General features: G+C 53.0%; 1 protein-coding gene and 1 long non-coding RNA gene across 4 annotated transcripts in view; one reads left to right on the top strand and one right to left on the bottom strand.

Moving 5' to 3' along the window:
* Positions 1–5,420: 5,420 nt before the first annotated feature.
* LOC125090977 (uncharacterized) lies at positions 5,421–22,610 on the bottom strand. Of its 2 annotated transcripts, none has more exons than XR_007124536.1 (4): positions 21,244–22,610; positions 14,195–14,273; positions 11,128–11,158; positions 5,421–9,253 (listed from the first exon to the last, which is right to left on the bottom strand). It is a non-coding gene; the product is annotated as an uncharacterized LOC125090977 (long non-coding RNA). The 2 variants fall into 2 exon arrangements; XR_007124537.1 differs by having other exon boundaries at positions 5,421–8,886.
* ZAN (zonadhesin) overlaps positions 18,147–22,737 on the top strand; it is a 34,363-nt gene continuing 29,772 nt past the window's right edge. The window contains exons 1-7 of one of the 2 annotated variants that reach the window (XM_047714299.1): positions 18,150–18,187; positions 18,657–18,753; positions 19,714–19,766; positions 20,454–20,600; positions 20,751–21,022; positions 21,208–21,295; positions 21,974–22,126. In XM_047714299.1, the coding sequence (XP_047570255.1) occupies positions 18,677–18,753; positions 19,714–19,766; positions 20,454–20,600; positions 20,751–21,022; positions 21,208–21,295; positions 21,974–22,126 (790 nt within the window). In that variant the 5' untranslated portion in view covers positions 18,150–18,187; positions 18,657–18,676. Of the gene's footprint in view, positions 18,754–19,713; positions 19,767–20,453; positions 20,601–20,750; positions 21,023–21,207; positions 21,296–21,973; positions 22,127–22,737 lie in introns of both variants that reach the window. The other variant, XM_047714298.1, reaches the window with a different exon arrangement.

The raw sequence follows: 22,737 nt of genomic DNA, 5'->3' as shown, positions 1-22,737 counted from the left end.
GGGGGCGTGGTGAGTTTGAAATGCCCCCCCCAGCTTCAACACCAGATCCGCAGAGGCCAGAATTGAAATGCTTTGTTTCGGGGCGCTTGGGTGCCTCAGTGGGTTAAAGCCTCTGCCTTCGGCTCAGGTCATGATCTCAGGGTCCTGGGATCGAGTCTCGCATCGGGCTCTCTGCTCGGCGGGGAGCCTGCTTCCTCCTCTCTCTCTCTGCCTGCCTCTCTGCCTACCTGTGATCTGTCTGTCAAATAAATAAATAAATAAAAATCTTTAAAAAAAAAAATAAAAAATGAAATGCTTTGTTTCGGAGGAGGATACAGACCTCTGCTCAGAATCTGTAGCATTACTGAGCACGGGCTCGTAGGGATCTGTGTTAAGCACCTGGCCTTCCCAGAAAGGTATAAACCAGTCCTCTAAAGTCAACAGGGTGTAAGACAGATTTTAAAAAGACAAATAATTGGCATAGTGCTTGGAACTGTCCCTGGCATTAGCGTAGGTTCCATAAGCCATAAAAGCTACTATGGTTAACATGAGCCATTTTGCAAAGAAATTTCGGGCCTCTTCGTGGGAATAGGGAGAGGGGAAGAAAGGTCATTGGTGCGGGTTTGGCTTACTAGGCCAGGACTTCTAGTTCTGTTAGCTCTTATGTTTATGGCTTGCCCAGCAGGGAAGAAAACAGGCCCTCAGGATACAGGAACTGGTTTGGATGGGGTGATGATCCTCCTAGGGGGGTCCTTGTCCTCTGTCTCAGGTTGAGTTCCTGGTGTCTGGTTGGGAGTTGGCGGAAGGATGGCGTGTTCTGGAAACGCTTGAACCTGTGGAGAAGTTGGACTAAAATTCTGGACTCAGTGTAGTTCCTCAAGGAGCAGATGTCCCACTACATGGAGGTTTGGGATGAAGTGAAGTAATCCTACCAAGCAGATGTCCGGACGTGACCATTTAAGACTCTGTCTTCCTGGGGTGCCTGGGTGTCTCAGTCAGTTAGGCATCTGCTTTCGGCTTGGGTCGTGATCCCGGGGTCCCAGGATCAAGCCCCACTTCGGGCTCCCTGCTCAGGGGGGAGGTCTGCTTTTCCCTCTGCCCCTCACTCTGCTCATGCTCTCTCTCTCTCACTCTCTCAAATAAATAAATAAAAACCTAAAAAAAAAAAAAAAAAAGAAAAGCCTCTGCCTTCCTAATGGCATTATAAGTGCTTTTTATTCATATGTTTTGGGTTAACCATATTTTCCAGTTTTCAATGACCACAGATCATTTTTGTAATAAGAAAACAATTTTTCGGGATGCCTGGGTGGCTCAGTGGGTTAAGCCTCTGCCTTTGGCACAAGTCATGATCTCAGGGTTCTGGGATCGAGCCCCACATCGAGGTCTCTGCTCAGCGGGGAGCCTGCTTCCCCCCTCTCTCTCTGCCTGCCTCTCTGCCTACTTGTGATCTCTCTCTCTCTCTCTCATAAATAAAATCTTTAAAAAGAAAAAACAAACATTAAGTTTTTATAAAGCTTGTTTCTTTGTTCTCTAGGTGGGGTGATCAGGGGAGTTAGTTATCAAACTGATGAGATAATCCCAAGGAGAAGTGATTTCACTGCCCAATCCAATAACTAATAAATATCACCACGAGGACAGATGCACAACAAGCCTCTAACAAGCCTCTGCTTCCTCGAGAAACATCAAATGTCTTGCCACAGCAAGCCAAAGGTGGACCTTCGCTTTCATGGGACCTCCTCAGTCCTTTCCAGTTCAGAGTCTGTGAATTTTGTTCACTGCCAGGAAAACATACTTTCCTGAAAGTGTTAAACTCATTTGCTGGTTCATGAACTAAGACAAGAGCAGAAAAGCTCCGTTATATACAGATTAGGAGATGCCTCTGGGGTCAAGTAAATAGGTTCTTGATATTTGTTGGTTCTCAGTGAACCATGAACCATTCAGGAAAATATTCACTAAATTTGGATGCTTAGGAGTAGGTCTAAGGCTTCTGTAACCTTGCCTTGAGGAGATCTTGACCTATATTCTAAGTAGAAAGAGCCTATAGGCTTGATACCTCCCTCTTAACCCACCGGCAACGTCCACAGTGACTCCATTTCACCCAGTGGTGTTCAAGGGCAAGTTTCTCCAAAGTGCAGTCAGCGCCTGGACCCTTGGATACCTCCATCCACACCCCACAGTTCTCGTGACACCTTCCGGTGAGATGCTTGGGGGGTGGGGGGCAGCTACAACAGCAGAGATACGGTGCCATTAGCCTGTGCCCAGCTCCCCAGAGGGAACAGGGGAGGATGCTGGAGGAAGTCCGGAGAAGATGCTGGAGGTTTGGTCTCTAGCCCTCCAAAGGGAGGACAACTAGGAGGGATGCTGAAGCAGAGCTCATGCAGTAAGAACAGCCAGGCTTTATTGATCCCCCTCCTCCGGGTGTTACATAACCCAGGACAGCGGGGGGAAGCAATTACTAGCATCCGCCATCCGTAGGCTCAAAAGTAAAATCACTAGTCCAAGCCGGCTGCTCGTAAGTGGCAGAGCTCAGGCCACTAATCTGGGCTCCCTTGTTTACAGGACCCTGTTATGCTGCTGGGCCGCACAGCCAATGCTTGTTGAGAGAAGACACCTGGATGTCCGGTTCTCCCGGCTACTTTATGGCCCAGCAAGCAGCCCTTGCCTCAGTTTCTCCAAATCGGCCTTTGGACAAGACTTTCTTTGGTTCTCTGGCAGGAATCTGTTCTCCAGCCTTCTTGTTCTTTTCCCAACTCCTCAAGGGCCAGGAAGCCCTCCCCCCACCATACCCTCCACAGTCCCTGGCCACCTCACTTCCCCGCACAGAAGGTCTTGCAGGCTGCTGGCTGAACCCTCCAGCCAAGCTGAGAGCACTGAAGGGAGGCCGAGAGTCCCCCCCCCCTCCTTCGTCCCCAACACAACTCCAGGCAGCTGGGGCTTCGTGCTGCCTTGGGGTCTGGGGGAGCTCAGGGGAGCTGTAAATTTGCTTCTCCTTGGACTTTCGGTCTCAAGTGGCTGCCAGGAAGTCTCCATGGAACAGAGCCTGCCTCCACCCCCGCCATCCTCCTGTCACACCCATCCCTTTTCAGACCCTGCCTCAGTGGCTGCTGCTCAGGAAGTGGATGGAGGCTTCCCAGGCCCCCGAGATCCCGGAGCTAGGTTATGCAGCCTGGCTCCAGCAAGCACTGAGACGCTGAATGGCTCACTTCTCCACTTTAGGTCTCCCCTTCTCTGAGGTCTCTGGAGTGGAGGGACCACCTATAACACATACCATAAAGAGGCAACATGCTAGGTCCCTGGGGGTCCCAAGATGAACGAGACCCACCCTACACCATCCTCTGCTCTTTCTGATGAACAAGTCACCTGTGCTGTGTGACAACAGAGAGTTCCATTCCCTGCAAGTCTGTATGAACGGCGCCTCCCGGAGTTGTGCAGTGCTCCATCTTGAAAGCCGTGCATGGTGCCCCAGCTGGCAGGAGGCCTAAGCCACATCCATAAATGATGGCAGTGCAGAAGGAGAGAACTTTCTGCGGGGGGGGGATCAGGGAAAGCTTCATAGAGGAGCGTAAGGCTTCGGTTTGGGCTTTGAAGAATGGGGAGGGGGGAGATAGTGTGAGAAGGTGATGCAGGTGAAAAGCACAGAGTGAGCCAAAGGCAGGAAGCATCTAACTGAGTTCATGTGATGGAAGGAAAGGGAATGAGCAAAGTGGGAGAATAGGCTGGAGAGGTGGGTAGATGGCAGAACACAGAGGGTCTCAGAGCTGACGCAACCGGGAGCCACAGCAGGCTCCTGCTCAGGGGTATGACACGAATGAGGCTATTCAAGGGGGAAACTAGTGGGGATTGACAGGAGAGGTCAGGGAGGAGACCCTTTGCAGCAGCCAGCACCGTGCCAGAGGGACACACAGAGGCAGATGGAGGGGGCACTGGCCGGTGTGAGAGGGGGAGCCCCAAGGAGCTTCCTATTTTCTCTCTGCTTTTCAGGGTCCCCTAATATCAAGGGCAGGTAGCTGGACCCTGCTGGGCAGTAGACAAGAGAACCTGGGTTGAAGTTGGCCCCCATACCAGGCTCTGCCCTCTGGCAGAATTGCTATAGTTTAGGGGGTGGGTGTGGGGAGGACCGAGATCCTCTCCTGCACCTTCTCTCCCCAGCTGCGATCAGAGGGTTTTCTCCAAAAGTCCCAGAGGATGAGCCAGCGCCAGTCCCGGCCAGCAGGCCCTACCACCTGGGCACTGGTGCTTATGGTCCATCTCTCCTCCTTCCTTGAAGGCAGAGGTGAAGTCAGGCCTCCCACAAGTTGCTATGAGGGAAACAGCAGGTCCCACAGTCCAAAAGGCTCCTCCTCTCCTCTGTCTCCTTAGGCGGTGTCTACCCCCCACCCCCATCCGTCCCCGGCCCCCTCTCCATGGTCAGGTCAGGGCAGTGACGCAGGAGTCAGGGGACCCGACAGCAGTGGCTGGGGGGTAAGGGGAGTCGGGCCAGAACGCATGTGTGGACGTGTGTGGACGTGAGTGTACGTGTGCTCGTCCCACAGCTGGGATCTGGGAGGGAAGCAGACCCCGGCTCCGAAGGCCAAGCAGGGCTGGGAAGCTGCCTGGGTGCTGAGAGGCAAACTGGGACCAGGGGCATAGTGGGGTGTGCAGACTGGGAGTCAGGATGCCAGGGTTGAGGCGGGACCCCAGAACAGGGCCTGGAGGTGAGCAGAGGGCAGAGGAGGGGGATCCCAGCGAGTCAGGCCCTTATGACTTCCCACGGGAGGCACACCAGCCTCTGCATCCCACCTCTCCTTCTCCTGACCCCCTCTTTAATCATGCTCTACTCTACCCCACCTGACGGTTCCCTCCCTCACCTCCATCCGCCTTTATTGAAGTCACACTCAGCACGGCTTCCCCGACTGCCCCCATCTAAACCTGCAGCCTCTGTCAACACTCCTGGTCCCTCCCACGCCCGGTCTCCTTGGTCCATTGTTGCCATGGCAGATCCTCTTTTATTCATTTTTGTCTTGGTCTTCCCGCCTCACCATTAGAATGTCAGCCCCACCAGGGTAGCCCCTCTTGTCTGTTTCATTCTATCCCCAGGTCCCCGGCCACAATTAGGTACTCATATGTATTTCTTAGATGAATATTCATTTCCCAAATAAACAAATGAATGAGTGCTTCCCACTCTTTACAAACAAAATCCAAATTCCTTAAAAAAATTAAGACTTCTTTTATTTTATTTTATTTTTTTAAAAGATTTTATTTATTTATTTATTTGACACAGAGAGAGAGAGAGAAAGAGAGAGAGAGATCACAAGTAGGCAGAGAGGCAGGCAGAGAGAGGGGGGAAGCAGTCTCCCTGCTGAGCAGAGGTCTCAGGACCCTGAGATCATGACCTGAGCTGAAGGCAGAGGCTTAACCCACTGAGCCACCCAGGCGCCCCTTCTTTTTTTTATTTGAGAGCATGGCTGCACACATGGTGGGGTGGGCCAGAGGGAGAGAATCTTTCCAGCAAATTCCCCGCTGAGCGTGGGGCCCATGAAGGGCTCTATTGCATGACCCATGAGATCACGACCTGCTGAAACCAAGAGCCGGATGCTCAACCAAGTGAGCCACCCAGGTGCCCCAAATCCAAATTCTTAAGCGCGGCATTCAAGGCCCTTCACAACCTGACCACTCTCTAACCAGCCCTCTGGCCTAGTGTCTGCCACCTTTGTAGTCCACACCCTCCATCCTGACACACCTGAGCCCTCCCCCCTTTCCCTTGCTGAACTGGCTTCATTTCCACTTCACATCTCTTCCTACTGAAATGCTGGGGGCCATTCAAGGCTGAGCTCATGTCACCCTCTGCATCAAATATTCATCGACTCCCCTAGCTAACAATGAGCTCTGCCTCTTCCAAACCCTTCCCGCTAGGCTCTGAACGCTCCGGTCCTCACACACTGCCCTGTGTACCCATCTTATCTCTGTTGTAAGCTACAAACTCCAGGAGGCGGGAGCTAGCTCTCAAACACATCTTTTTTGTCTTGCAAAGTTTGTAGTCACCTGACTTGCACAAAGAAGGCACTGATCCTGTGAATAAAATATCTTTCATGTCAGGTCACGGAACTGGGAAGGAAGCCAGGGAAGATACATAACTACCTGTATTTGTAGGACTTTGGAACTGAGACCTCATCACACACCCTGCTTTGACAGGTCAGGGCACTGAGGATCAGGACTGAGACCACTTTCCAAGGTGTGAGAGGCCAGCCCACCGACTCCTGCTCTAGGGGGCTTGGCCCCCTGCTTCCTAGAAGCCCCTGAGGCTTAGCTGCAAATCTCAGCCACCATCAGTCTGGGGAACAGCCCTGTTTCAGAGTTCTAACGAATTTCGCCACGCGGGCTAACCTATATCACAGGTCAAAACCCCAAACAACAAAGACCAAAAAGGATGTCAAAGTGCACACGTGTCCTGCACAACAGACCATGTGCCCAGTGCCCTCAAAGTTCAAGTTCTGGGTTCTCAGAGTCCTAGAAAAGTGAAGAGTGGGGGACAGAAGACCCCCACATTTCTTACTCCGTGTGCCCCCATCAAATTCCTCAACATGAACAATACTGGCTTCTAGAACATGTACTGGAATTGTGAGAAGGAAGGCAGCTTGCCTCTGCCAGGAACCGGCGTTCCCAGCTCTGAACCCCCGCCCAAGACTGGGACGTGCCAACCCGCCCCCCCCCAACCACACCCCCACCCCGGGATTGGGGGAGCCACGAGGTCCCCAGCCTTTCCCGGAATGGGAATGCGCACCTCCCGCCGGTGCGCACCCAGTCGCGCCTCCCAGAACCCGGGGTCGGCGGGGCACACCGGTGCCCCGCTCCGCTCCTGCGGCCGCTCTCCTCCCACCCCGGCGAGCCCCCGACCCAGGCGTCCTGCCCCGGTCTGACCCCTCTGGCCCTTACCTCTGGCGACCCCTCACGCACACAGCCTGCCCCCCACCCCCACACACGCACGCACACATGCTGATAACAGCCCCGACCCCCGGCCGAGCCGCAGTCCCCGGGCCAACCCCGGCCGGTCGCCGCGCGCCACTCCTCGCGGACCCTGGCCGAGAGCCTTGCGTTCGCTCCGTGCGACCCCGGCTCGGCGGCCCCTGGACGGCGGCCCCCTACTTCGGGCCGTGGGGACGGACGGCCCTGCCCCACCGCGATTCCCAGGATGAGGGCTCCCGGCAAGGGCGCCGGCCGAGCCCCTGGTCGCTGAGGGGCCGGGGGAGGCGCGGAGATGGGGGTGTGCGGTGAGTACTCGCCGGCCAGAGGAGCCCCCGCCCGCCCGGGCCCCTGTTTGAGCAGGAATTTACCGCTGGGGCTAGTGGCCCGGAGGTGACTGGGTTCAAGGACCGACAACTTGCCAAGGACCCCGGAAGGGCAAGGGGGATGGGGCAGCCTCCACGTGCCGGCAGGGCTTAAGGAGCCCCTGTGAAAGGTGAAATCCGACCTGGACAAGGGGGCGCGGTTGGGGGGTTCGGGGAGAAGAGGGGCCGCTACGTGCGAGGGGCAAAGCGGATACCTGGGTCTTGGAGCAATCACCGGGATCTGCGAAAAGGGAAGCCTCTGCCACAGCGGGATCGAAGTTTGTCCGGGAGAAGTGGATGCCGGTAGTTTAGGGGGGAGGGTGTGTGCCGCAGCGGATTGAATGAAGGCAGAGGAGGCAGAACTCCAGCGCTGGGAAGGTGGGGGGTCCGGAGCGCCTCGCTGGGGGCAGTGGAGCAGGATGTGTGAACCTGCCGCTCCAGAGCCATACGCTCAGCCTGGCACTCTTTTCTAGAATGTCCTGCCCTGTTGCTTCTGCTGTCTTTGCTGCTGCTTCCTCTGGGCCTCCCAGTCCTGGGCGCCCCCCCTCGCCTCATTTGTGACAGCCGAGTCCTGGAGAGATATATCCTGGAGGCCCGGGAGGCAGAAAATGTCACGGTGAGGCCCCCTCCTCAGGACATTCCACAGAACTCACTCGCAGGAGTCCAAGGGTGCCCTCCAGGATCCAGGAACTGGAGTCCCCTTCCTGGTACTTGGTTCAGGGGTGGAGAAGGTGGGAAGTCAGAGCCCCCAGTGGAAGTGATACAAGTGGTTGTCCCCAGTGCTCACCTGGAAGCTAGGTAAGGGCCAAAGGTGGACGGAGCTTTTGGGGAGCCTGACCCACCCTACCCCACCCCTGGGGGTGCATTTCAGATGGGCTGTGCTCAAGGCTGCAGCTTCAGTGAGAATATCACCGTCCCAGACACCAAGGTTAATTTCTACACCTGGAAGAGGATGGACGTGAGTTTATTTTTTCCTTCTTCATGGGGAGTCTCTTTGTGGGAACCTGATGGGGTGGGAGGGAGAGCGATAGAAAATGAAGGCTGAACACATTATGTTCCTTTGTTTGTTCTTGTTCATTCATTCATTCATTCATTCGTTCAACAAAACTGATTCTAAGCCTTCACTTTGTTCAGGCTGGTGCTTGGGGCTGCTGAGAGGGAGGGGCGGGCTTGGGCTGCTGACTCCAAGTCTCCATTTGCTTTAGGTCGGGCAGCAGGCCGTGGAAGTCTGGCAGGGCCTGGCTCTGCTCTCGGAAGCCATCCTGCGGGGCCAGGCCCTGTTGGCCAACGCCTCGCAGCCATCTGAGACCCTACAGCTGCATGTGGACAAAGCCGTCAGTAGCCTACGCAGCCTCACCTCCCTGCTGCGGGCGCTGGGAGCCCAGGTGGGTAGGAGCCTCCCTCACACCTCACCTCCAGGGTCCCCCCCTTCCCCCAACTGCTGTAACTTTCTGTTGTCTCCTTGGCAGAAGGAGGCCAGCTCCCTTCCAGAGGAAGCTTCTGCTGCTCCACTCCGAACATTCACTGTTGATACTTTGTGCAAACTTTTCCGAATCTACTCCAATTTCCTGCGGGGCAAGCTGACGCTGTACACAGGGGAGGCCTGCAGGAGAGGGGACAGGTGACCAGGTGCTCCCACCCTGGACACATCCACCACCTCACTTACCACTGCTGTCTGTGCCACGCCTCTGCACCCCCACTCCTGACCCCTGTCGAGGGGTGAGCAGCTCAGCACTAGCCTGTCCCACGGACACTCCACGGCCAGGGGTGACATCTCAAGGGCCAGAAGGACTGTCCAGATCTAAGGATGTCATAGGGCCAGCCTGAGGCCCCGAAGCAGGAGGAAGTCGGAGGAAATCAGCTTAAACTTGGGGACAGAGCCTTGCTGGGGAGACACCAAAACTCACCTCAGTGCCCTGCTGAACGGTGATGCCAGGCCAAGCTGGAGGGCAAATACCTCTTTTTTGCACCTATCAGGCAAGGACAGGAGGGACTGGAGAATTTCGGTGGCAAGCCGTGAATTCTCCAGGTCTCATAGATACTCCCATGACAGCAAGAACCCACTGGACAAAGGGTGGTGGGAGCCATGGCGATGGGATGGGGCTGGCCCCTGGCTCTCACTGGGTCCAAGTTCTGTGTATTTCTCAGTCTCACTGGCAAAAACTGAAACCACATCACGGCTCTTGACTTCTCTGTTTTCCCGGGAGTCCCCTACTTCCCAGGCCCTGCTCCCACCCTGGCAGCAGGCCACAGCCCTGGGAAACTAGAGGTGGAGGGGGTCCGGGCCCTACGTGCTGCCTCGCATGGCCTGTCTGACCTCTTGACCCCACTGGGCTTGAGGCCACAGCTCTGCCCACGCCGGTCAATAAGGTGGTTCCATTCAAGGCTATTCCTCAGTACGCAGCTGGCAACGCTCTTTGGTGAGCCACAGCTGCCATCAAGGAAACAGGAGCCCCTTTGGGGGCTGGTGGCAGCTTCTAGTTCCGGCCAGTGGCCCCTTATTTTTTCTTACTTCTTCTCTGTGGCGTCTCTGGCTAAAGCCACATTCCTGCATCAGCCTTTGCCATCTCTAAATTCAGCTGACCCCTTTCCTCGCCTGGGGATGGTCACCATTAATGCTCTCTCCCCTGGAACCTGCAGAAGGAGCCACGTTCCCGACAGTGGTCTCACCGAGCCCTCCGTGCCCAGGGCTATTCTAGGTGGTTCGCTTCCATGACCTCATTTTATTCCTTGCACGACTTGGAGAAAGTTTCCACGGTCATTCCCACGGAACAGATGGAAAAATATACTAACTGCCCAAAGCCAAGGTAGCAGGAACCCCCAAGTGCCCCCAGCCCTCACCTAGTCACTTACTGTCCTTATAATCCCTCCCTGTGCCCTGCTCCCCTGGGATGGGGGACACAGAACAAACTAACTCAGCTTCTGCTCTCCATCCCTACTTCTAATTTCACCCATTACTCCCAATGATCCACCTCAAATTCCTCCCCAGAAATGATGCTTCAGCTGCAACGTACCCCAAGAGACCAGTCCCGACCATTATCAATATATGTGGGGACTAGTCTTTCTGCTCGTATCACAAAACTTAGAGAAGTCAGCCCGTACCCCTGAAAATAGCAAAAGAGAGAATTTTTGTAATTTGCAGCAGGGCAAATTAGGGGTAGGTTGGGGGACTGGAGGGTATTCGGCAAGTATATGTGTGTGCTGGGGGCGGGGTGAAGCGTGGTGGGAGAAATCAACGCCGAGATAGACCCGAAGGAGAATTTTCACCCTGGCCAACCCAGCTCCTGGGGTACAGTGCCCTCTTCAGGCCCTACTGGGAAATGTTAGAGAAATCTACAAGTGAAAGAACCCCTGGAGTGGTGATCTTCGCACAGTCCAATAAAAATTTGTATTGCAGGGGCGCCTGGGTGGCTCAGTGGGTTAAAGCCTCTGCCCTCAGCTCGGGTCATGATCTCAGGGTCCTGGGATCGAGCCCCCGCGTCGGGTCTCTGCTCAGCAGGGAGCCTGCTTTGCCCCACCCCTGCCTACTTGTGATCTCTGTCTGTCAAATAGATAAATAAAATCTTAAAAAAAAAATTTGTGTATTGAGGTTTCCACGGATGGCATCTGGTTCTTGCCTCACTGCTGTGAATCAGGAAGGGAGGAATTTGTCTTTCTCGAGGGCAAGAAGCTAAGAGAACTGTCCTGAAACCCAAGGCATGCAGCTAAGAATGGCAACTAGGACCCAAAGACAAGGTTTAGGACTCATGACCCCCAAGCACATCTTAGCCCATTGTGCCACCTAGACATTCCCGGGCCCATCCAGTACCTGGATCGTTTTTACCCACAAGTCAGGGCCACCTACCTTATTCCTTGACTTCTTTTCAGACTGCTTACTGCTTTCTATCAACAAAACAAAACAAAGTTAAAGTTAATGGAACCTGAACTATATGACCTGGGGCCAGTGTGCTAAGACATTAAAAATGTAACTCATTGGGGCGCCTGGGTGGCTCAGTGGGTTAAGCCTCTGCCTTTGGCTCAGGTCATGGTCTTGGGTCCTGGGATAGAGCCCTACATCGGGCTCTCTGCTCAGCGGGGAGCCTGCTTCCCCCTCTCTCTCTGCCTGCCTCTCTGCCTACTTGTGATCTCTGTCTGTCAAATAGATAAATAAAATCTTTTTTAAAAAATGTAACTCATTTATTCCACATTTACAGAGTGCCTACTTTGTGGCAGCCTTTGCACCAAGCGCTAGGAAAACGTGAAATGACAGTCTGTGCCTCTCGCAGCCCAATGTCCTCCAAAGAGACACCCCCCCCCCCCCAGGAGGGTGTTGTCAGATTTCAAAGGGTCTTCCAGTGCAGGCTGGGGATGTGAACTCTCCTCTGTACTATTATTATGGTGATTCACAATATATTAAACTCAGGAGCCTACACGATCTGCAGCGATTCTCAACACAAGTCCATGAAACAGGAGGCCCTTAGCTATCAACCCTATTTGCCAGATGGGGAGAATACCACCTAGTTCTACCACGTAAAATGATGGAGCCAGCTCTGCTAACTTCCTGGCAGGACAGGAGCCAGCGCAGCCCAGTTCTGAGTCAGCGGATTACATAATTGTTTAATGGAGATGCTTTCTGTTTGTAGAGTGCTCTGCGATTTATGAGGTGCCTTCCTGGGCATTTTCTTACTTGCTCTCCTAACTGCATGAGGAGGGCAGAGATGGTGGGGGATCTCCGTTTTGCCGAGGAAGAAACCGAGGCCCAGAGAGATTATGGGCCTTGCCCAGGCGGTAAGACACTAAGCGGAAGATAAGGACCAGGAAGGACCCAGGCTCTCTGATTCCCGTTCCCTCTTCTAGCAGAAGCAGGGATCATAAGGAAAGGAGAGTAGAGGGAGTGACTTGGAGGGGAGGAAGCAGCTCCAGGTCATGGAGCCATTAGGCCCTTCCCTCTCTCAGTATCAACTCTGCCCCAAGGGGCATCTGGGTGGTTCAGTCAGTTGAATGTCTGACTCTTGGTTTTGGCTCAGGTTATGATCTCATGGGTCATGGAATCAAGACCCTCGTTCAGCAGGAAGTCTGCTTGAGATTCTCTCCCTCTGCCCCTCCTCAAATCAATCAATCAATCAATCAATCAATCAATCAATCTTAAAAATAAAATCTCCTCCCCGCTCCATCTCCTGCCTTTGGCTCCCACGTCTTCCTCCTATCCTCCCCACCACCCAAGTCCCCCAGAACTAGGGACCAACTCAGCCACCTCCTACAGCCCTAGCTCCCACCCTGACTGCCGCCTATTGGCCCAAACCTTCTCCCTGGGCCTGACCATCAGGCTGACCAAAAGCACCTGTTTGACCCCAGCCCACAGGTCACCTAAGATTTTCCTGAACTACTCGGAATCCTCTTCTCATCATAGCGGATGAGTGATGCTGGATTTGAATTAGCTAAATGGGGCCTCTTAGACATTGCAATCGAAGCTGAATGTTAACTACATTTTTTTTTTCCAGCTGGTTGAAGGTAATTCCTCTATAATTCCATCATAAAATGACATTATGAAAGATGATTGGCAGACAGTAGTATGGTTTCCCAATTTATGTGAGTCATGACCAAATGTCCATGAACTCTTTTTTTTCCCCTCAAGATTTTATTTATTTGACAGACAGAGATCACAAGTAGGCAGAGAGGCAGGCAGAGAGAGAGGAGGAAGCAGGCTCCCTGCTGAGTGGAGAGCCTGATGCAGGGCTTGATCCCAGGACCCTGAGATCATGACCTGAAGCTTAACCCACTGAGCCACCCAGGTGCCCCCTCTCCTCTTGATTTAAAAAAAATGATTAATAAAAAAAATTTACGTGACCTGCCCACAATTTCTGCTTTTAAAAGAACTTAGCTGTGCTAGTCTCTCCATTTTGCAGAAGAGCAAACTAAGGCCCAGAGAGGGAGAGTACTGTTTAAGGAAACACAGCAAAGCCAGTACTGGCGTTAATTCTCTGGAGCATTTTCGGGGTTCTTCCACATGCCGGGGTCCCTCACACCTCTGCTTGCAGCTGCTAGGCTTGACCAAGTGACAAACCCTCAGGGGCCTTGTGCATTCTGACACCCCAAAATGCAGAGCCCTGTGGTGTCCTTCCACACCACCACCCTATCCTGTCCTGCCTTGCACACCAACCCCCACCCCAGACAGGTTGGAAGCTGTGACTCTCCCGCTCTGTGGCTCTGTGGCGCCAAAGAGAGGTCAGCAAAAGCAGCCCTCAGAGGACTTATTGCCCAACCAGGAGGGGCTGTGGGTCAATTTGCTTCTGCAGCTCTTCCCTGGGTTAACCATTTCCTGGCTCTGTCCCTCTCTTGATTGTTCTCCTTAACCTGGTATGGAGGAAGGGTCGATCAGGGTCGGGGCTGGGCATCCTTTACACATCCTGCTTTGATGTCAAGAGGCAGAGAGGATCTCTCTCTCCCCTGATCTGACCCCTCGGTGGTCCTATTGGTGCTCTTTTAGGCAGGAGTCCCCAGGTCTGTGAGGGGGTTGGGGACTTCCCTCTCCAATGCCTGGTGCACGACTGTACCGGCCCCTCTGACAGCTCGTGAGAAGGGCTGCCCCAGGCATCCCCTTTCACTTGTCAGGGGCAAAGGCCCAGTGCCCCGGGCATAGATTTGATGGCAGAGAGTAGGGGGCTGCTGAGGCGAAAGGAATGAAACCAAAGGTTTCTAGGAACACCTGGGTGTGGTGGGATATGGGAAATTTGGACACGATTTGTTCCTTTGGAGTTCAGTTTCTACACATGGAAAATGAGGACAATAATTTTACAGTGAGGAGGGCATGAGGTTCAGTGAGGTTAGCCTGCAAGAATGGCTGTTTCTGGCTTCTGGAAAGTTCTCGATCTGCTCATGTCCCCTCTCGTGCTGTCTTGATGTTAGTGTGCAACTACGCCACCATCTCTCACCCTTGACAGCCTCTTCTGTCCCCCCAGCTCCAGCCAGGCCTCCCCTCTGGTCCCCATCTGCCCAGGCTGCCCGAGTGGCCTTTTGAAAATGCAAGTCGGGTCAGGTAACCCTTGTTGTTCAAAAACTTTTGGTGGTTCCTCAAAGCATTCAAGGTTCCCCAAGACAGGGCCCTGCCTCTTCCCAGTGTTACACACACACACACACACACACACACACACACACACACGCCATTCCCATTTTTTTTTTAAGATTTTATTTATTTATTTGACAGACAGAGACCACAAGTAGGCAGAGAGAGAGGAGGAAGCAGGATCCCTGGTGAGCAGAGAGCCCCGTGCGGGGCTGGATCCCAGGACCCTGGGATCATGACCCAAGCTGAAGGTAGAGGCTTTAACCCACTGAGCCACCCAGGCGCCCCCAACGCAGACCATTCTTTAAAAATGTCATGCTCCCTAACAAATAGCATGGAGGACAAGGGGAGATGGAGAGGAGAAGGGAGTTGAGGGCAATTGGAAGGGGAGGTGAACCATGAGAGACTATGGACTCTGAAAAACGATCTGAGAATTTTGAAGGGGTGGGGGGTGGGAGGTTGGGGGCACCAGGTGGTGGGTATTGTAGAGGGCACGGATTGCATGGAGCACTGGGTGTGGTGCAAAAATAATGAATACTGTTATGCTGAAAAAAATAAAAAAATTAAAAAAAAAAAATGTCATGCTCCCTTGGGGCGCCTGGGTGGCTCAGTGGGTTAAGCCGCTGCCTTCGGCTCAGGTCATGATCCCAAGTCCTGGGTTCGAGCCCCACATCGGGCTTTCTGCTCAGCAGGGAGCCTGCTTCCTCCTCTCTCTCTGCCTGCCTCTCTGCCTACTTGTGATTTCTCTCTGTCAAATAAATAAATAAAATCTTAAAAAAAAAAAATGTCATGCTCCCTCTAAGCCTGGAGCATTCTCACTTCCTGATTGTGCCATCCCAACTTCTTTGCCTCATTAACATCTCTCTGTGGCTTAGAAAGCCTCTCAGGTGTCACCTCTTTCCAAAAACCTTCCCTTCCTGTCACCAGGGACCTGGGGGGCCAGGGACCCCTACGAGCTCCCTACCAAAGTGCTTGTCTGCTTGGCCACCTGTGGTCAGCCCCTCAGAGGGTGTGTGGAGAGAAGCCCTGAGGATTGTAAAGTGTGCTGGGCAAGGCAGGCGTTGGCCAGAGGAGGGCGGCTGGTATGAGCCCAAGCTGGAAGGTAGGGGTGAGTTGGCTGTGGGCAGGACTGCCATGGAGCCCCTGAGAGGGGTACTGCTGTGGCCTGCTTGCCACCAGAGCTTTCTCTGCTCGCCTTCTACTCCACAGATAAAACAGAGGCTGCTTATAGGCACTTGTCTGGCTTAGGCAGTGGAGCCTGCGACCCTTGATCTCAGGGTTATGAATCTGAGTCCCATGTTGGGTGTAGAGATTACTTAAAAATAAAATCTTTAGGGGCACCTGGGTGGCTCAGTCGGTTGAGCGTCCTGATCCCAGGGTCCTGGGTTTGAGCCCTGCGAAAGGGGCGGGTCCCTTGGTCAGCGGGGGAGCCTGCTTCTCCTTCTCCCTCTCTCTGCTGCTCTCCCTGCTTATTCTCTCTTTCTCTCACTCTCCGTTAAATAAATAAATAAATAAATAAATAAATAAATAAATAAATAAATAAAATCTTTGAAAAAACAAACGAACAAAAAACAGAGGCTACTAAACATGCCTCTGGAAGGCGGGAAGGTCCTCTCCCCACCCCTCCCTTTGCAGAGCCAGCTTTTCCCTCCTATTGTCTGTGTTCTGGACTTTTCGGCCTCTTTCATTTAATAACATATGCAGGTTCTCTTTCCACTATGAGAACATCTCAATCTATCATCATTCCCTTCTTCTTTAAGCCAGAAATAAACTTTAACAGTGTTAGAACATCAAGAGATATTTCTGAAATTATTTTTATTTTTAAATATTTTATTTATTTGAGAGAGAGAGAGAGAGACAGACAGCAAGAGATGAAATACAAGCCACCCTGGCACCCCGTGAAATAATTTTTAATTGTGGAAACAGACTCATAACATAAAATTTACATTAACCATTTTTTTTTTAAGATTTTATTTATTTGCAAGAGACACAGCAAGAAAGGGAACACAAACAGGAAGAGTGGGAGAGGGAGAAGCAGGCTTCCCGCCGAGCAGGGAGCCCGATGTGGGGTTCAATCCCAGGGCCCTGGGATCATGACCTGAGCCGAAGGCAGATGCTTAAGGATTGAGCCACCCAGGCGCCCCATTCTTAACCATTTTAAAATCTTTTTAAAAAAATATTTTTTTTTTTATATTTTATTTATTTATTTGACAGAGATCACAAGTAGGCAGAGAGGCAGGCAGAGAGAGAGAGAGAGAGGGAAGCAGGCTCTTGGCCGAGCAGAGAGCCCGATGCGGGACTCGATCCCAGGACCCTGAGATCACGACCTGAGCCGAAGGCAGCGGCTTAATCCACTGAGCCACCCAGGCGCCCGTTTTTTAAAAAATCTTATTTATTTAAGTCGTCTCTACACCCAACATGGGGCTCGAACTCACGATCCCAAGATCAAGAGTCTCATGCCCTTCCCACTGAGCCGGCCAGGCATCCCTCTTCTTAACCATTTCTAAGTGCACCATTCAGTGTCATTAAGTACATTCACATTGGGAAACCATCACCGCTGGCCATCCACGGAACCTTTTCATCTTCCCCAATGGAAATTCTGTCCCAGTTAAGCACTAACTCCCCATTCTCGGCAATGGCCATTCTACTTCCCGTCTCTGGGAGTTTGACTGCTGCAGGTAACTCGGATAAGCGGAATCCTGCATTTGTCCTTCTGTGTCGGGTTTGCTTTACTTGGCATCGTCTCCTCCATGGTGTAGCATGTGTGAGAATTTCCTCACTTCAAAGGTGGAATGACATCCCATTGTACGAATACACCATATTTTGTTTGACTCTTGGGCTGCTCTCACCTTTTGGTTATGGCAAATACTGCCTCTCTTCAAGTCTTTGCTTTTAATTCTTTTGGGTCTATGCACCCAGAAGTGGAATTGCTGGACCCTATGGTAAGTCTATTTTTAATTTTTAATTTATGAAGGGTGCCATTCTTTTTTTTTTTTTTTTTAAGATTTTATTTATTTATTTGACAGAGAGAGATCACAAGCAGGCAGAGAGGCAGGCAGAGAGAGAGGAGGAAGCAGGCTCCCTGCCGAGCAGAGAGCCCGACGCGGGGCTCGATCCCAGGACCCTGAGATCATGACCTGAGCCGAAGGCAGCGGCTTAACCCACTGAGCCACCCAGGCGCCCGGGTGCCATTCTTTTTAATACCTCCATAATATTCCTTCACATGAAAAAATATTCCTTGAGTGTGATCCAACGGTCTATCTGCGGGTAAACATTTAGGTAATCTTTGATTTTTTTTTTCCCTATTATAACCCATACGCCAATGATCATCTTTAAGGTGTGCCCAGCTTTAGGCAAATACACGTGGATTTCTGTGGAGAGATTCCTAGAAAAATAAGGTGGGTCGAAACCATGCACGCTAGAAAGTTTAAGAGTCACTGTCACATTACCTTCTGAGAAGTCTTCCCCAACCTACAGTCTTAGCACCAGTGTATTTGAGTGTGTCTACCTACGTCCTGGCCAACACGCAATGCTTTCAGTCACTTAAATGGTGGTCACTGTGACAGCTGTAGTTTTGACTAGCATTTTCCTTAGTACTAGTGAAACAGAACCTCTTTTCCAATGTTTACCAGCTGGTGGCACATCTTCTGTGGGACTTGTCTTTTTCAGTTCTTTGCCATTAAGAGTTTCCAGTCCCACCTCATATGACTGGCCAGTCATTTATGCCACTGTTGCCAGCTATAGAATTTTAGGTTTGAAATGATTTTCCATTGGAATTCTGCAGACAATGTTCCACGGCCTTTTAGAACCCATGGTTGCTATTGAAAAGCCTGACGCCATGCTGATTCCCAATCCTTAGAAAGTATGTGACTTGCTTTTTTCTATCTGAAAGTGGTTAGGGTCTTCTCTTCCCCCCTGCTACTCTCGAATCTCATGACATGCCTTCCATGGGTGTCCTTGCATTCATCAAACGAGACCCCTTCTAATCAAGAGACTGTATCTCAGTCCCGGGAAATCTTCCTGTGTGGTTTCTCTTAAGGCATTTCTTCTCCTTGGTTCCTTCTGCTTTGAACCCTTTTGTTTGGATGTTAGACTTCCTGGACGGGTTCTCTGAGTCTCTTTCTCTTGTCTTTCTTGCCTTCCTTCTCTCCTGCTCTCACTTCATTTCTCTTTGATGGAGATTACATTTCCACCCTCGTAGTTTCCATTTCCCAGAGGGCTCCCGTGTTCTCTGTCTGGTTTTCATGGCAGTCTCCGAAGATTGTCAAGCGAGGAGGGTCAGGGGTGGATAAAGTGGCCTGGGCTTACTGTGCCTTCCCCTCTCCCCCGAGAGCCGCCTCTGAGGTCCCACATGGCTCCTCCAGTCTGGACTCTGGTGCTGCTGGTGGGGGCTGCCTGGGGCCGGGGCCACCTGCCTGCCCCTGTCCGGTAAGCTGGGCTCAGGGAGTGATCAGAGGTTGCTCCGAGGGAGGGCGAGGGGCAAAGCTGGAGGGCGTAAGCAGGGAACCATGAAGGACACAGCCCTGGGGAGGAAGAGGATGATGAACTGGGATGGTGGGGGGAAACCCACAGCCGGAGAACTTGGAACTGAGGGGTGTGAGCAGCTCAGCGAGAACAAGACAGAGCCCGGACTTGAGAGAGAGGGAGGGGGCACAGAGGTGGGGAGACAGACAGGAAAGAGGGGTGGGGCTCTCAGAAAATGGGCAAATTCAGCAGATAGGAGACTTCAGGTAGAGGCAGTGAGACCTGATGGATGGCTTGGTGTCCTAGAGCTTGTCTGGGGACGATCTGAGCAAACAACTTGAAGGAGTAAAGGGGAGGGCTGTTTCGTGTGGCCCACGCCACCTGGGGAGGGGCAGCTGGTCTCTCTGTGGGGTTGGGGAGTTCGGAGGGTTCGGAAGGGCCAGCCCTCTGTAACTCGTCTATATGTTCAGTGGCCTATGGCTGAGGCAGGACCACTTGCCACCCACGCGGCAGCAGGGGACTCACAAGGTCCCCACTTTGGGTCTGAAGGAAGGAGCTTCCCCAGGTTCAGACACTTAAGGATTGCTCCAGAAAGCCAGCCTCTACCACGCAGGCCACCTCGGGCACAGAGGCGCTGAGGGGCCCTGTGGGGATGGGAGAAGCTCGGAAGGGAGATGCTTTTTCTTTTTTTTAGGAGATAGATGAGAATTTAACGCAAGGAGGCTGGATGGCCTTTTGAAAACCTTAAAGAAGACAAGTAAATATACGTTCGCTGCCCATACTGGTATGATATGGCGAACACGAAAGGAAACGTCTTCCATGAATGACCGCTCAGAAAGCTCGCGATCATCGACGCTTATGATTCTCGATAATGACAAATATTCCTCTTCCCCCCCTTCTTTCTTTCTCCAAATCAACCCCAAGGAAAGAGAAGCCTCCGGACTGGAAGGCAGTTGCTCGCAGCTCGAGGGATAACTGTGAGTTGGAAACCAGCACGGTTCAGATCTCTCTCCTTCCCTGGGACGGCCACCTCCAGTGCCCTCGGGGCTGAGTGATGGCACAGACATGTAGTGAATGTTAGGGGGTGGAGGAAACACGGAGGAGTAGAGGCCAAACCCTACGTGGAACAGTCACGTTTGAATAACAACAAAATGTATGCGCCTAGACAAAGCCTGTCCACCAGGCTGAATCCAGCCCCTGGCCCCTCAGCTTGCCACCCCTGTCCCAGAAGTCATTCTGCCCTGACCCCTGCCCTGAATCCCTCCTAAGAGATTCTTACTTCTCAGGTTCTCTTTTAAGAAACTCTGCTCTGGGGCGCCTGGGTGGCTCAGTGGGTTAAGCCTCTGCCTTCGGCTCAGGTCATGATCTCGGGGTCCTGGGATCGAGCCCCGCATCGGGCTCTCTGCTCGGCAGGGAGCCTGCTTCTCCCCCTCTCTCTGTCTGCCTCTCTGCCTACTTGTTATCTCTGTCAAATAAATAATTAAAAAAAAAAAAAAAGAAAAGAAAAAGAAACTCTGCTCTGGACCCCAAATCTCCTAGTGGCTGCCTTCTCTACGCTTAGAAACCCGGCTAACCCCAGCCCCCAGCTTAGAAACCCGGCTAACCCCAGCCCCCAGGTTGGCTCTCTCCCTCGTCCTGGCCTCAGAGCAGCCCTTTCTTCCCAGCCGTTCTCACCCAGTGTGACTTTGAGGATAACTCCAAACCCCTCTGTGACTGGACCCAAGCGTCCACAGATGACGGGGACTGGATTCGAGCCAGTGGGCCCTCCCCCACCGGCACCACTGGTCCCCCCGGGGGGTACCCCAATGGAGGTGAGGAAGCCTAAGCTTTAGGGAGACAGCTGGGAGGTGGGCTCGGGCAGACCTGGGCACAGGGAGAAGGGAGGCAGCTGGAAGTGGGTGCCTGGACTCTGGACGGGGGCGGCAGGGCCCCCTCGCCATCCTGGGCTCTGCCTTCCCCAGAGGGCCACTACCTGCACATGGAATCGAGCACCTTCCACCAGGGCGGGGTGGCCCGTCTACGCAGCCCCCCCATATGGGAGCAAGGCCCCCTCTGTGTGCACTTCGCCTACCACATGTTCGGGCTGTCGTGGGGCGCCCAGCTCAGACTGCTACTGCTCAGGGACACCAAGGAAAAGCACCCCAGCGTGCTCTGGAAGCACATTAACACCCAGAGCCCCTCCTGGATGCCCACTGCTGTCACCGTGCCTATGGGGCTTGTCCTCCCCAGCCAGGTGAGGCCAAGGGCAGAGGCTTGAGCCCCAGGGGGGAATCTGGGTGTGTGTGGGGGGGGGGTTGGGCAGAAGGGGCTGGAGCAAGGAGGAGGTGCGGGGCTGGGCCATCTGAATTCAGGCAGGAAAACTGGGAACCTGAGGCAAAGGAGCTTACAGGGTGAGTGGTCCCCTCCTTTCTCCCACAGGTGATGTTTGAAGGAGTGAGGGGCAGCACGGCTTACCTGGACATCTCTCTGGATGCAATCTCTATCCATCGGGGCTCCTGTAATCACAGTAAGCCCCAGTCCCTCTTCCTCTCTCTGCCTCCACCACCTGCCGAGGGTGGCAGAAATAGCTCAGGGACCACGACCCTGCTTTCTCTCGGAGTTGGGGCTCCTTGCTTCCCTCTGCCTCCACATCTCACACCTTTGAATCCTGAAGCAGCCACACTGAAAGAGAGGTTCTCTTTTAATAGGGTTGTAGTGATACCTCTTCTCGAGTGACCAACCATTCCACTTTGCCCTGGGCTGCCCCTCTTTTTGCCCTGAAAGTCCTGCATCTCGGGAAATCCTCCGTTCCCGGCCCCAACTGGATGTCTGGTCACCCTAGCTATTACCCCAATTTCACCCACAATCAGCCCTTGACATTAGAGACTCCAGGGGAGCAAATTCAAGTGAAGGTAAATTCCAGAAGCTGAGTGCAAGGAAATAACCCTTACTGAGGACAGGATTATGCTAGCGGCTCCTCACTTATGATCTAATTTACGACAGGCGGGTACTGCTGTTCCCAGTTACAAATGAAGAAACTAACAGGCAGCTTAACCAATCTGTCCCAGGAATTAAGCCTCCCATGGCGGGCAGTAGGCCACAGACTGACACTCAAGAATTCTGACCCCAGGCTGCGGCGTACTTTTTGGAGCTGCCTCCTCCTAGAAAAAGCTAAATCCTCCCTTCTCCCTCTTCTGCCCCTCAGTCTGCATGATGCAGATGTGCAGTTTCGACGTTCCAAACGATCTCTGTGGCTGGAGCTGGATCCCAACAGCTTCTGGGGCCAAGTGGGTCCAGAAGAAGGGGCCTTCCGGGGTGCCCAACGTGGGGCCCGAGGATGATTTCTCTAGCCCTGGTAGTGAGTAATGACCATGCTTCCGCCTTTTGCCTTTCTGGGCTTCTAGTGACCTCTGCAGGAGCTTCTGATGTTTGCCTTACCGGGCAGTAATAACTGCCCCGGGATGGGGCGAGGTGAACCCCAGCGACCTCAAAACTCGGTCAGCACAAGTTACTCAGAAGAAAGCAAACTACACATACTCAGCTTCCCCACCGCACCCCGCTGCCATCCCACAAACTAACCCTAACCCTAACCCACGCTCCCTAATTTTTTTCCCTAAGTTCCCACTTCTTTGTTTTGTGTCCCTTTGCATTTCTCCAACCACAATCCTCTCCCTTCCGTTTCCTGTTCTTTCCTCTTCTCCTCCGTCTCCCCCCACTGCCCATAAGCCCTCTGGCCCACTCCAAGGACTTTCTCAACTTCCTGGGCTCTTTTCCCCCCGCTGCCTGAGGTCGGCCTTTTTTTTTTTTTTTTTTTTTTGAAGATTTTATCTATTTATTTGTGTGTGTGAGAGAGAGAGATAGAGATCACAAGTAGACAGAGAGGCAGGAAGGGGTGGGGAGGGGAGGATGCTCCCCGCTGAGCAGAGAGCCCTATACGGGGCTCAATCCCACGACCCTGGGATCATGACC

This window comes from Lutra lutra, chromosome 18, assembly GCF_902655055.1.
Source record: "Lutra lutra chromosome 18, mLutLut1.2, whole genome shotgun sequence".
In the NCBI taxonomy this organism is placed as follows: Eukaryota; Metazoa; Chordata; class Mammalia; order Carnivora; family Mustelidae; genus Lutra; species Lutra lutra.
Note: the sequence above shows the minus strand (reverse complement) of the source record. Positions and strands in the feature narration are given on the sequence as shown.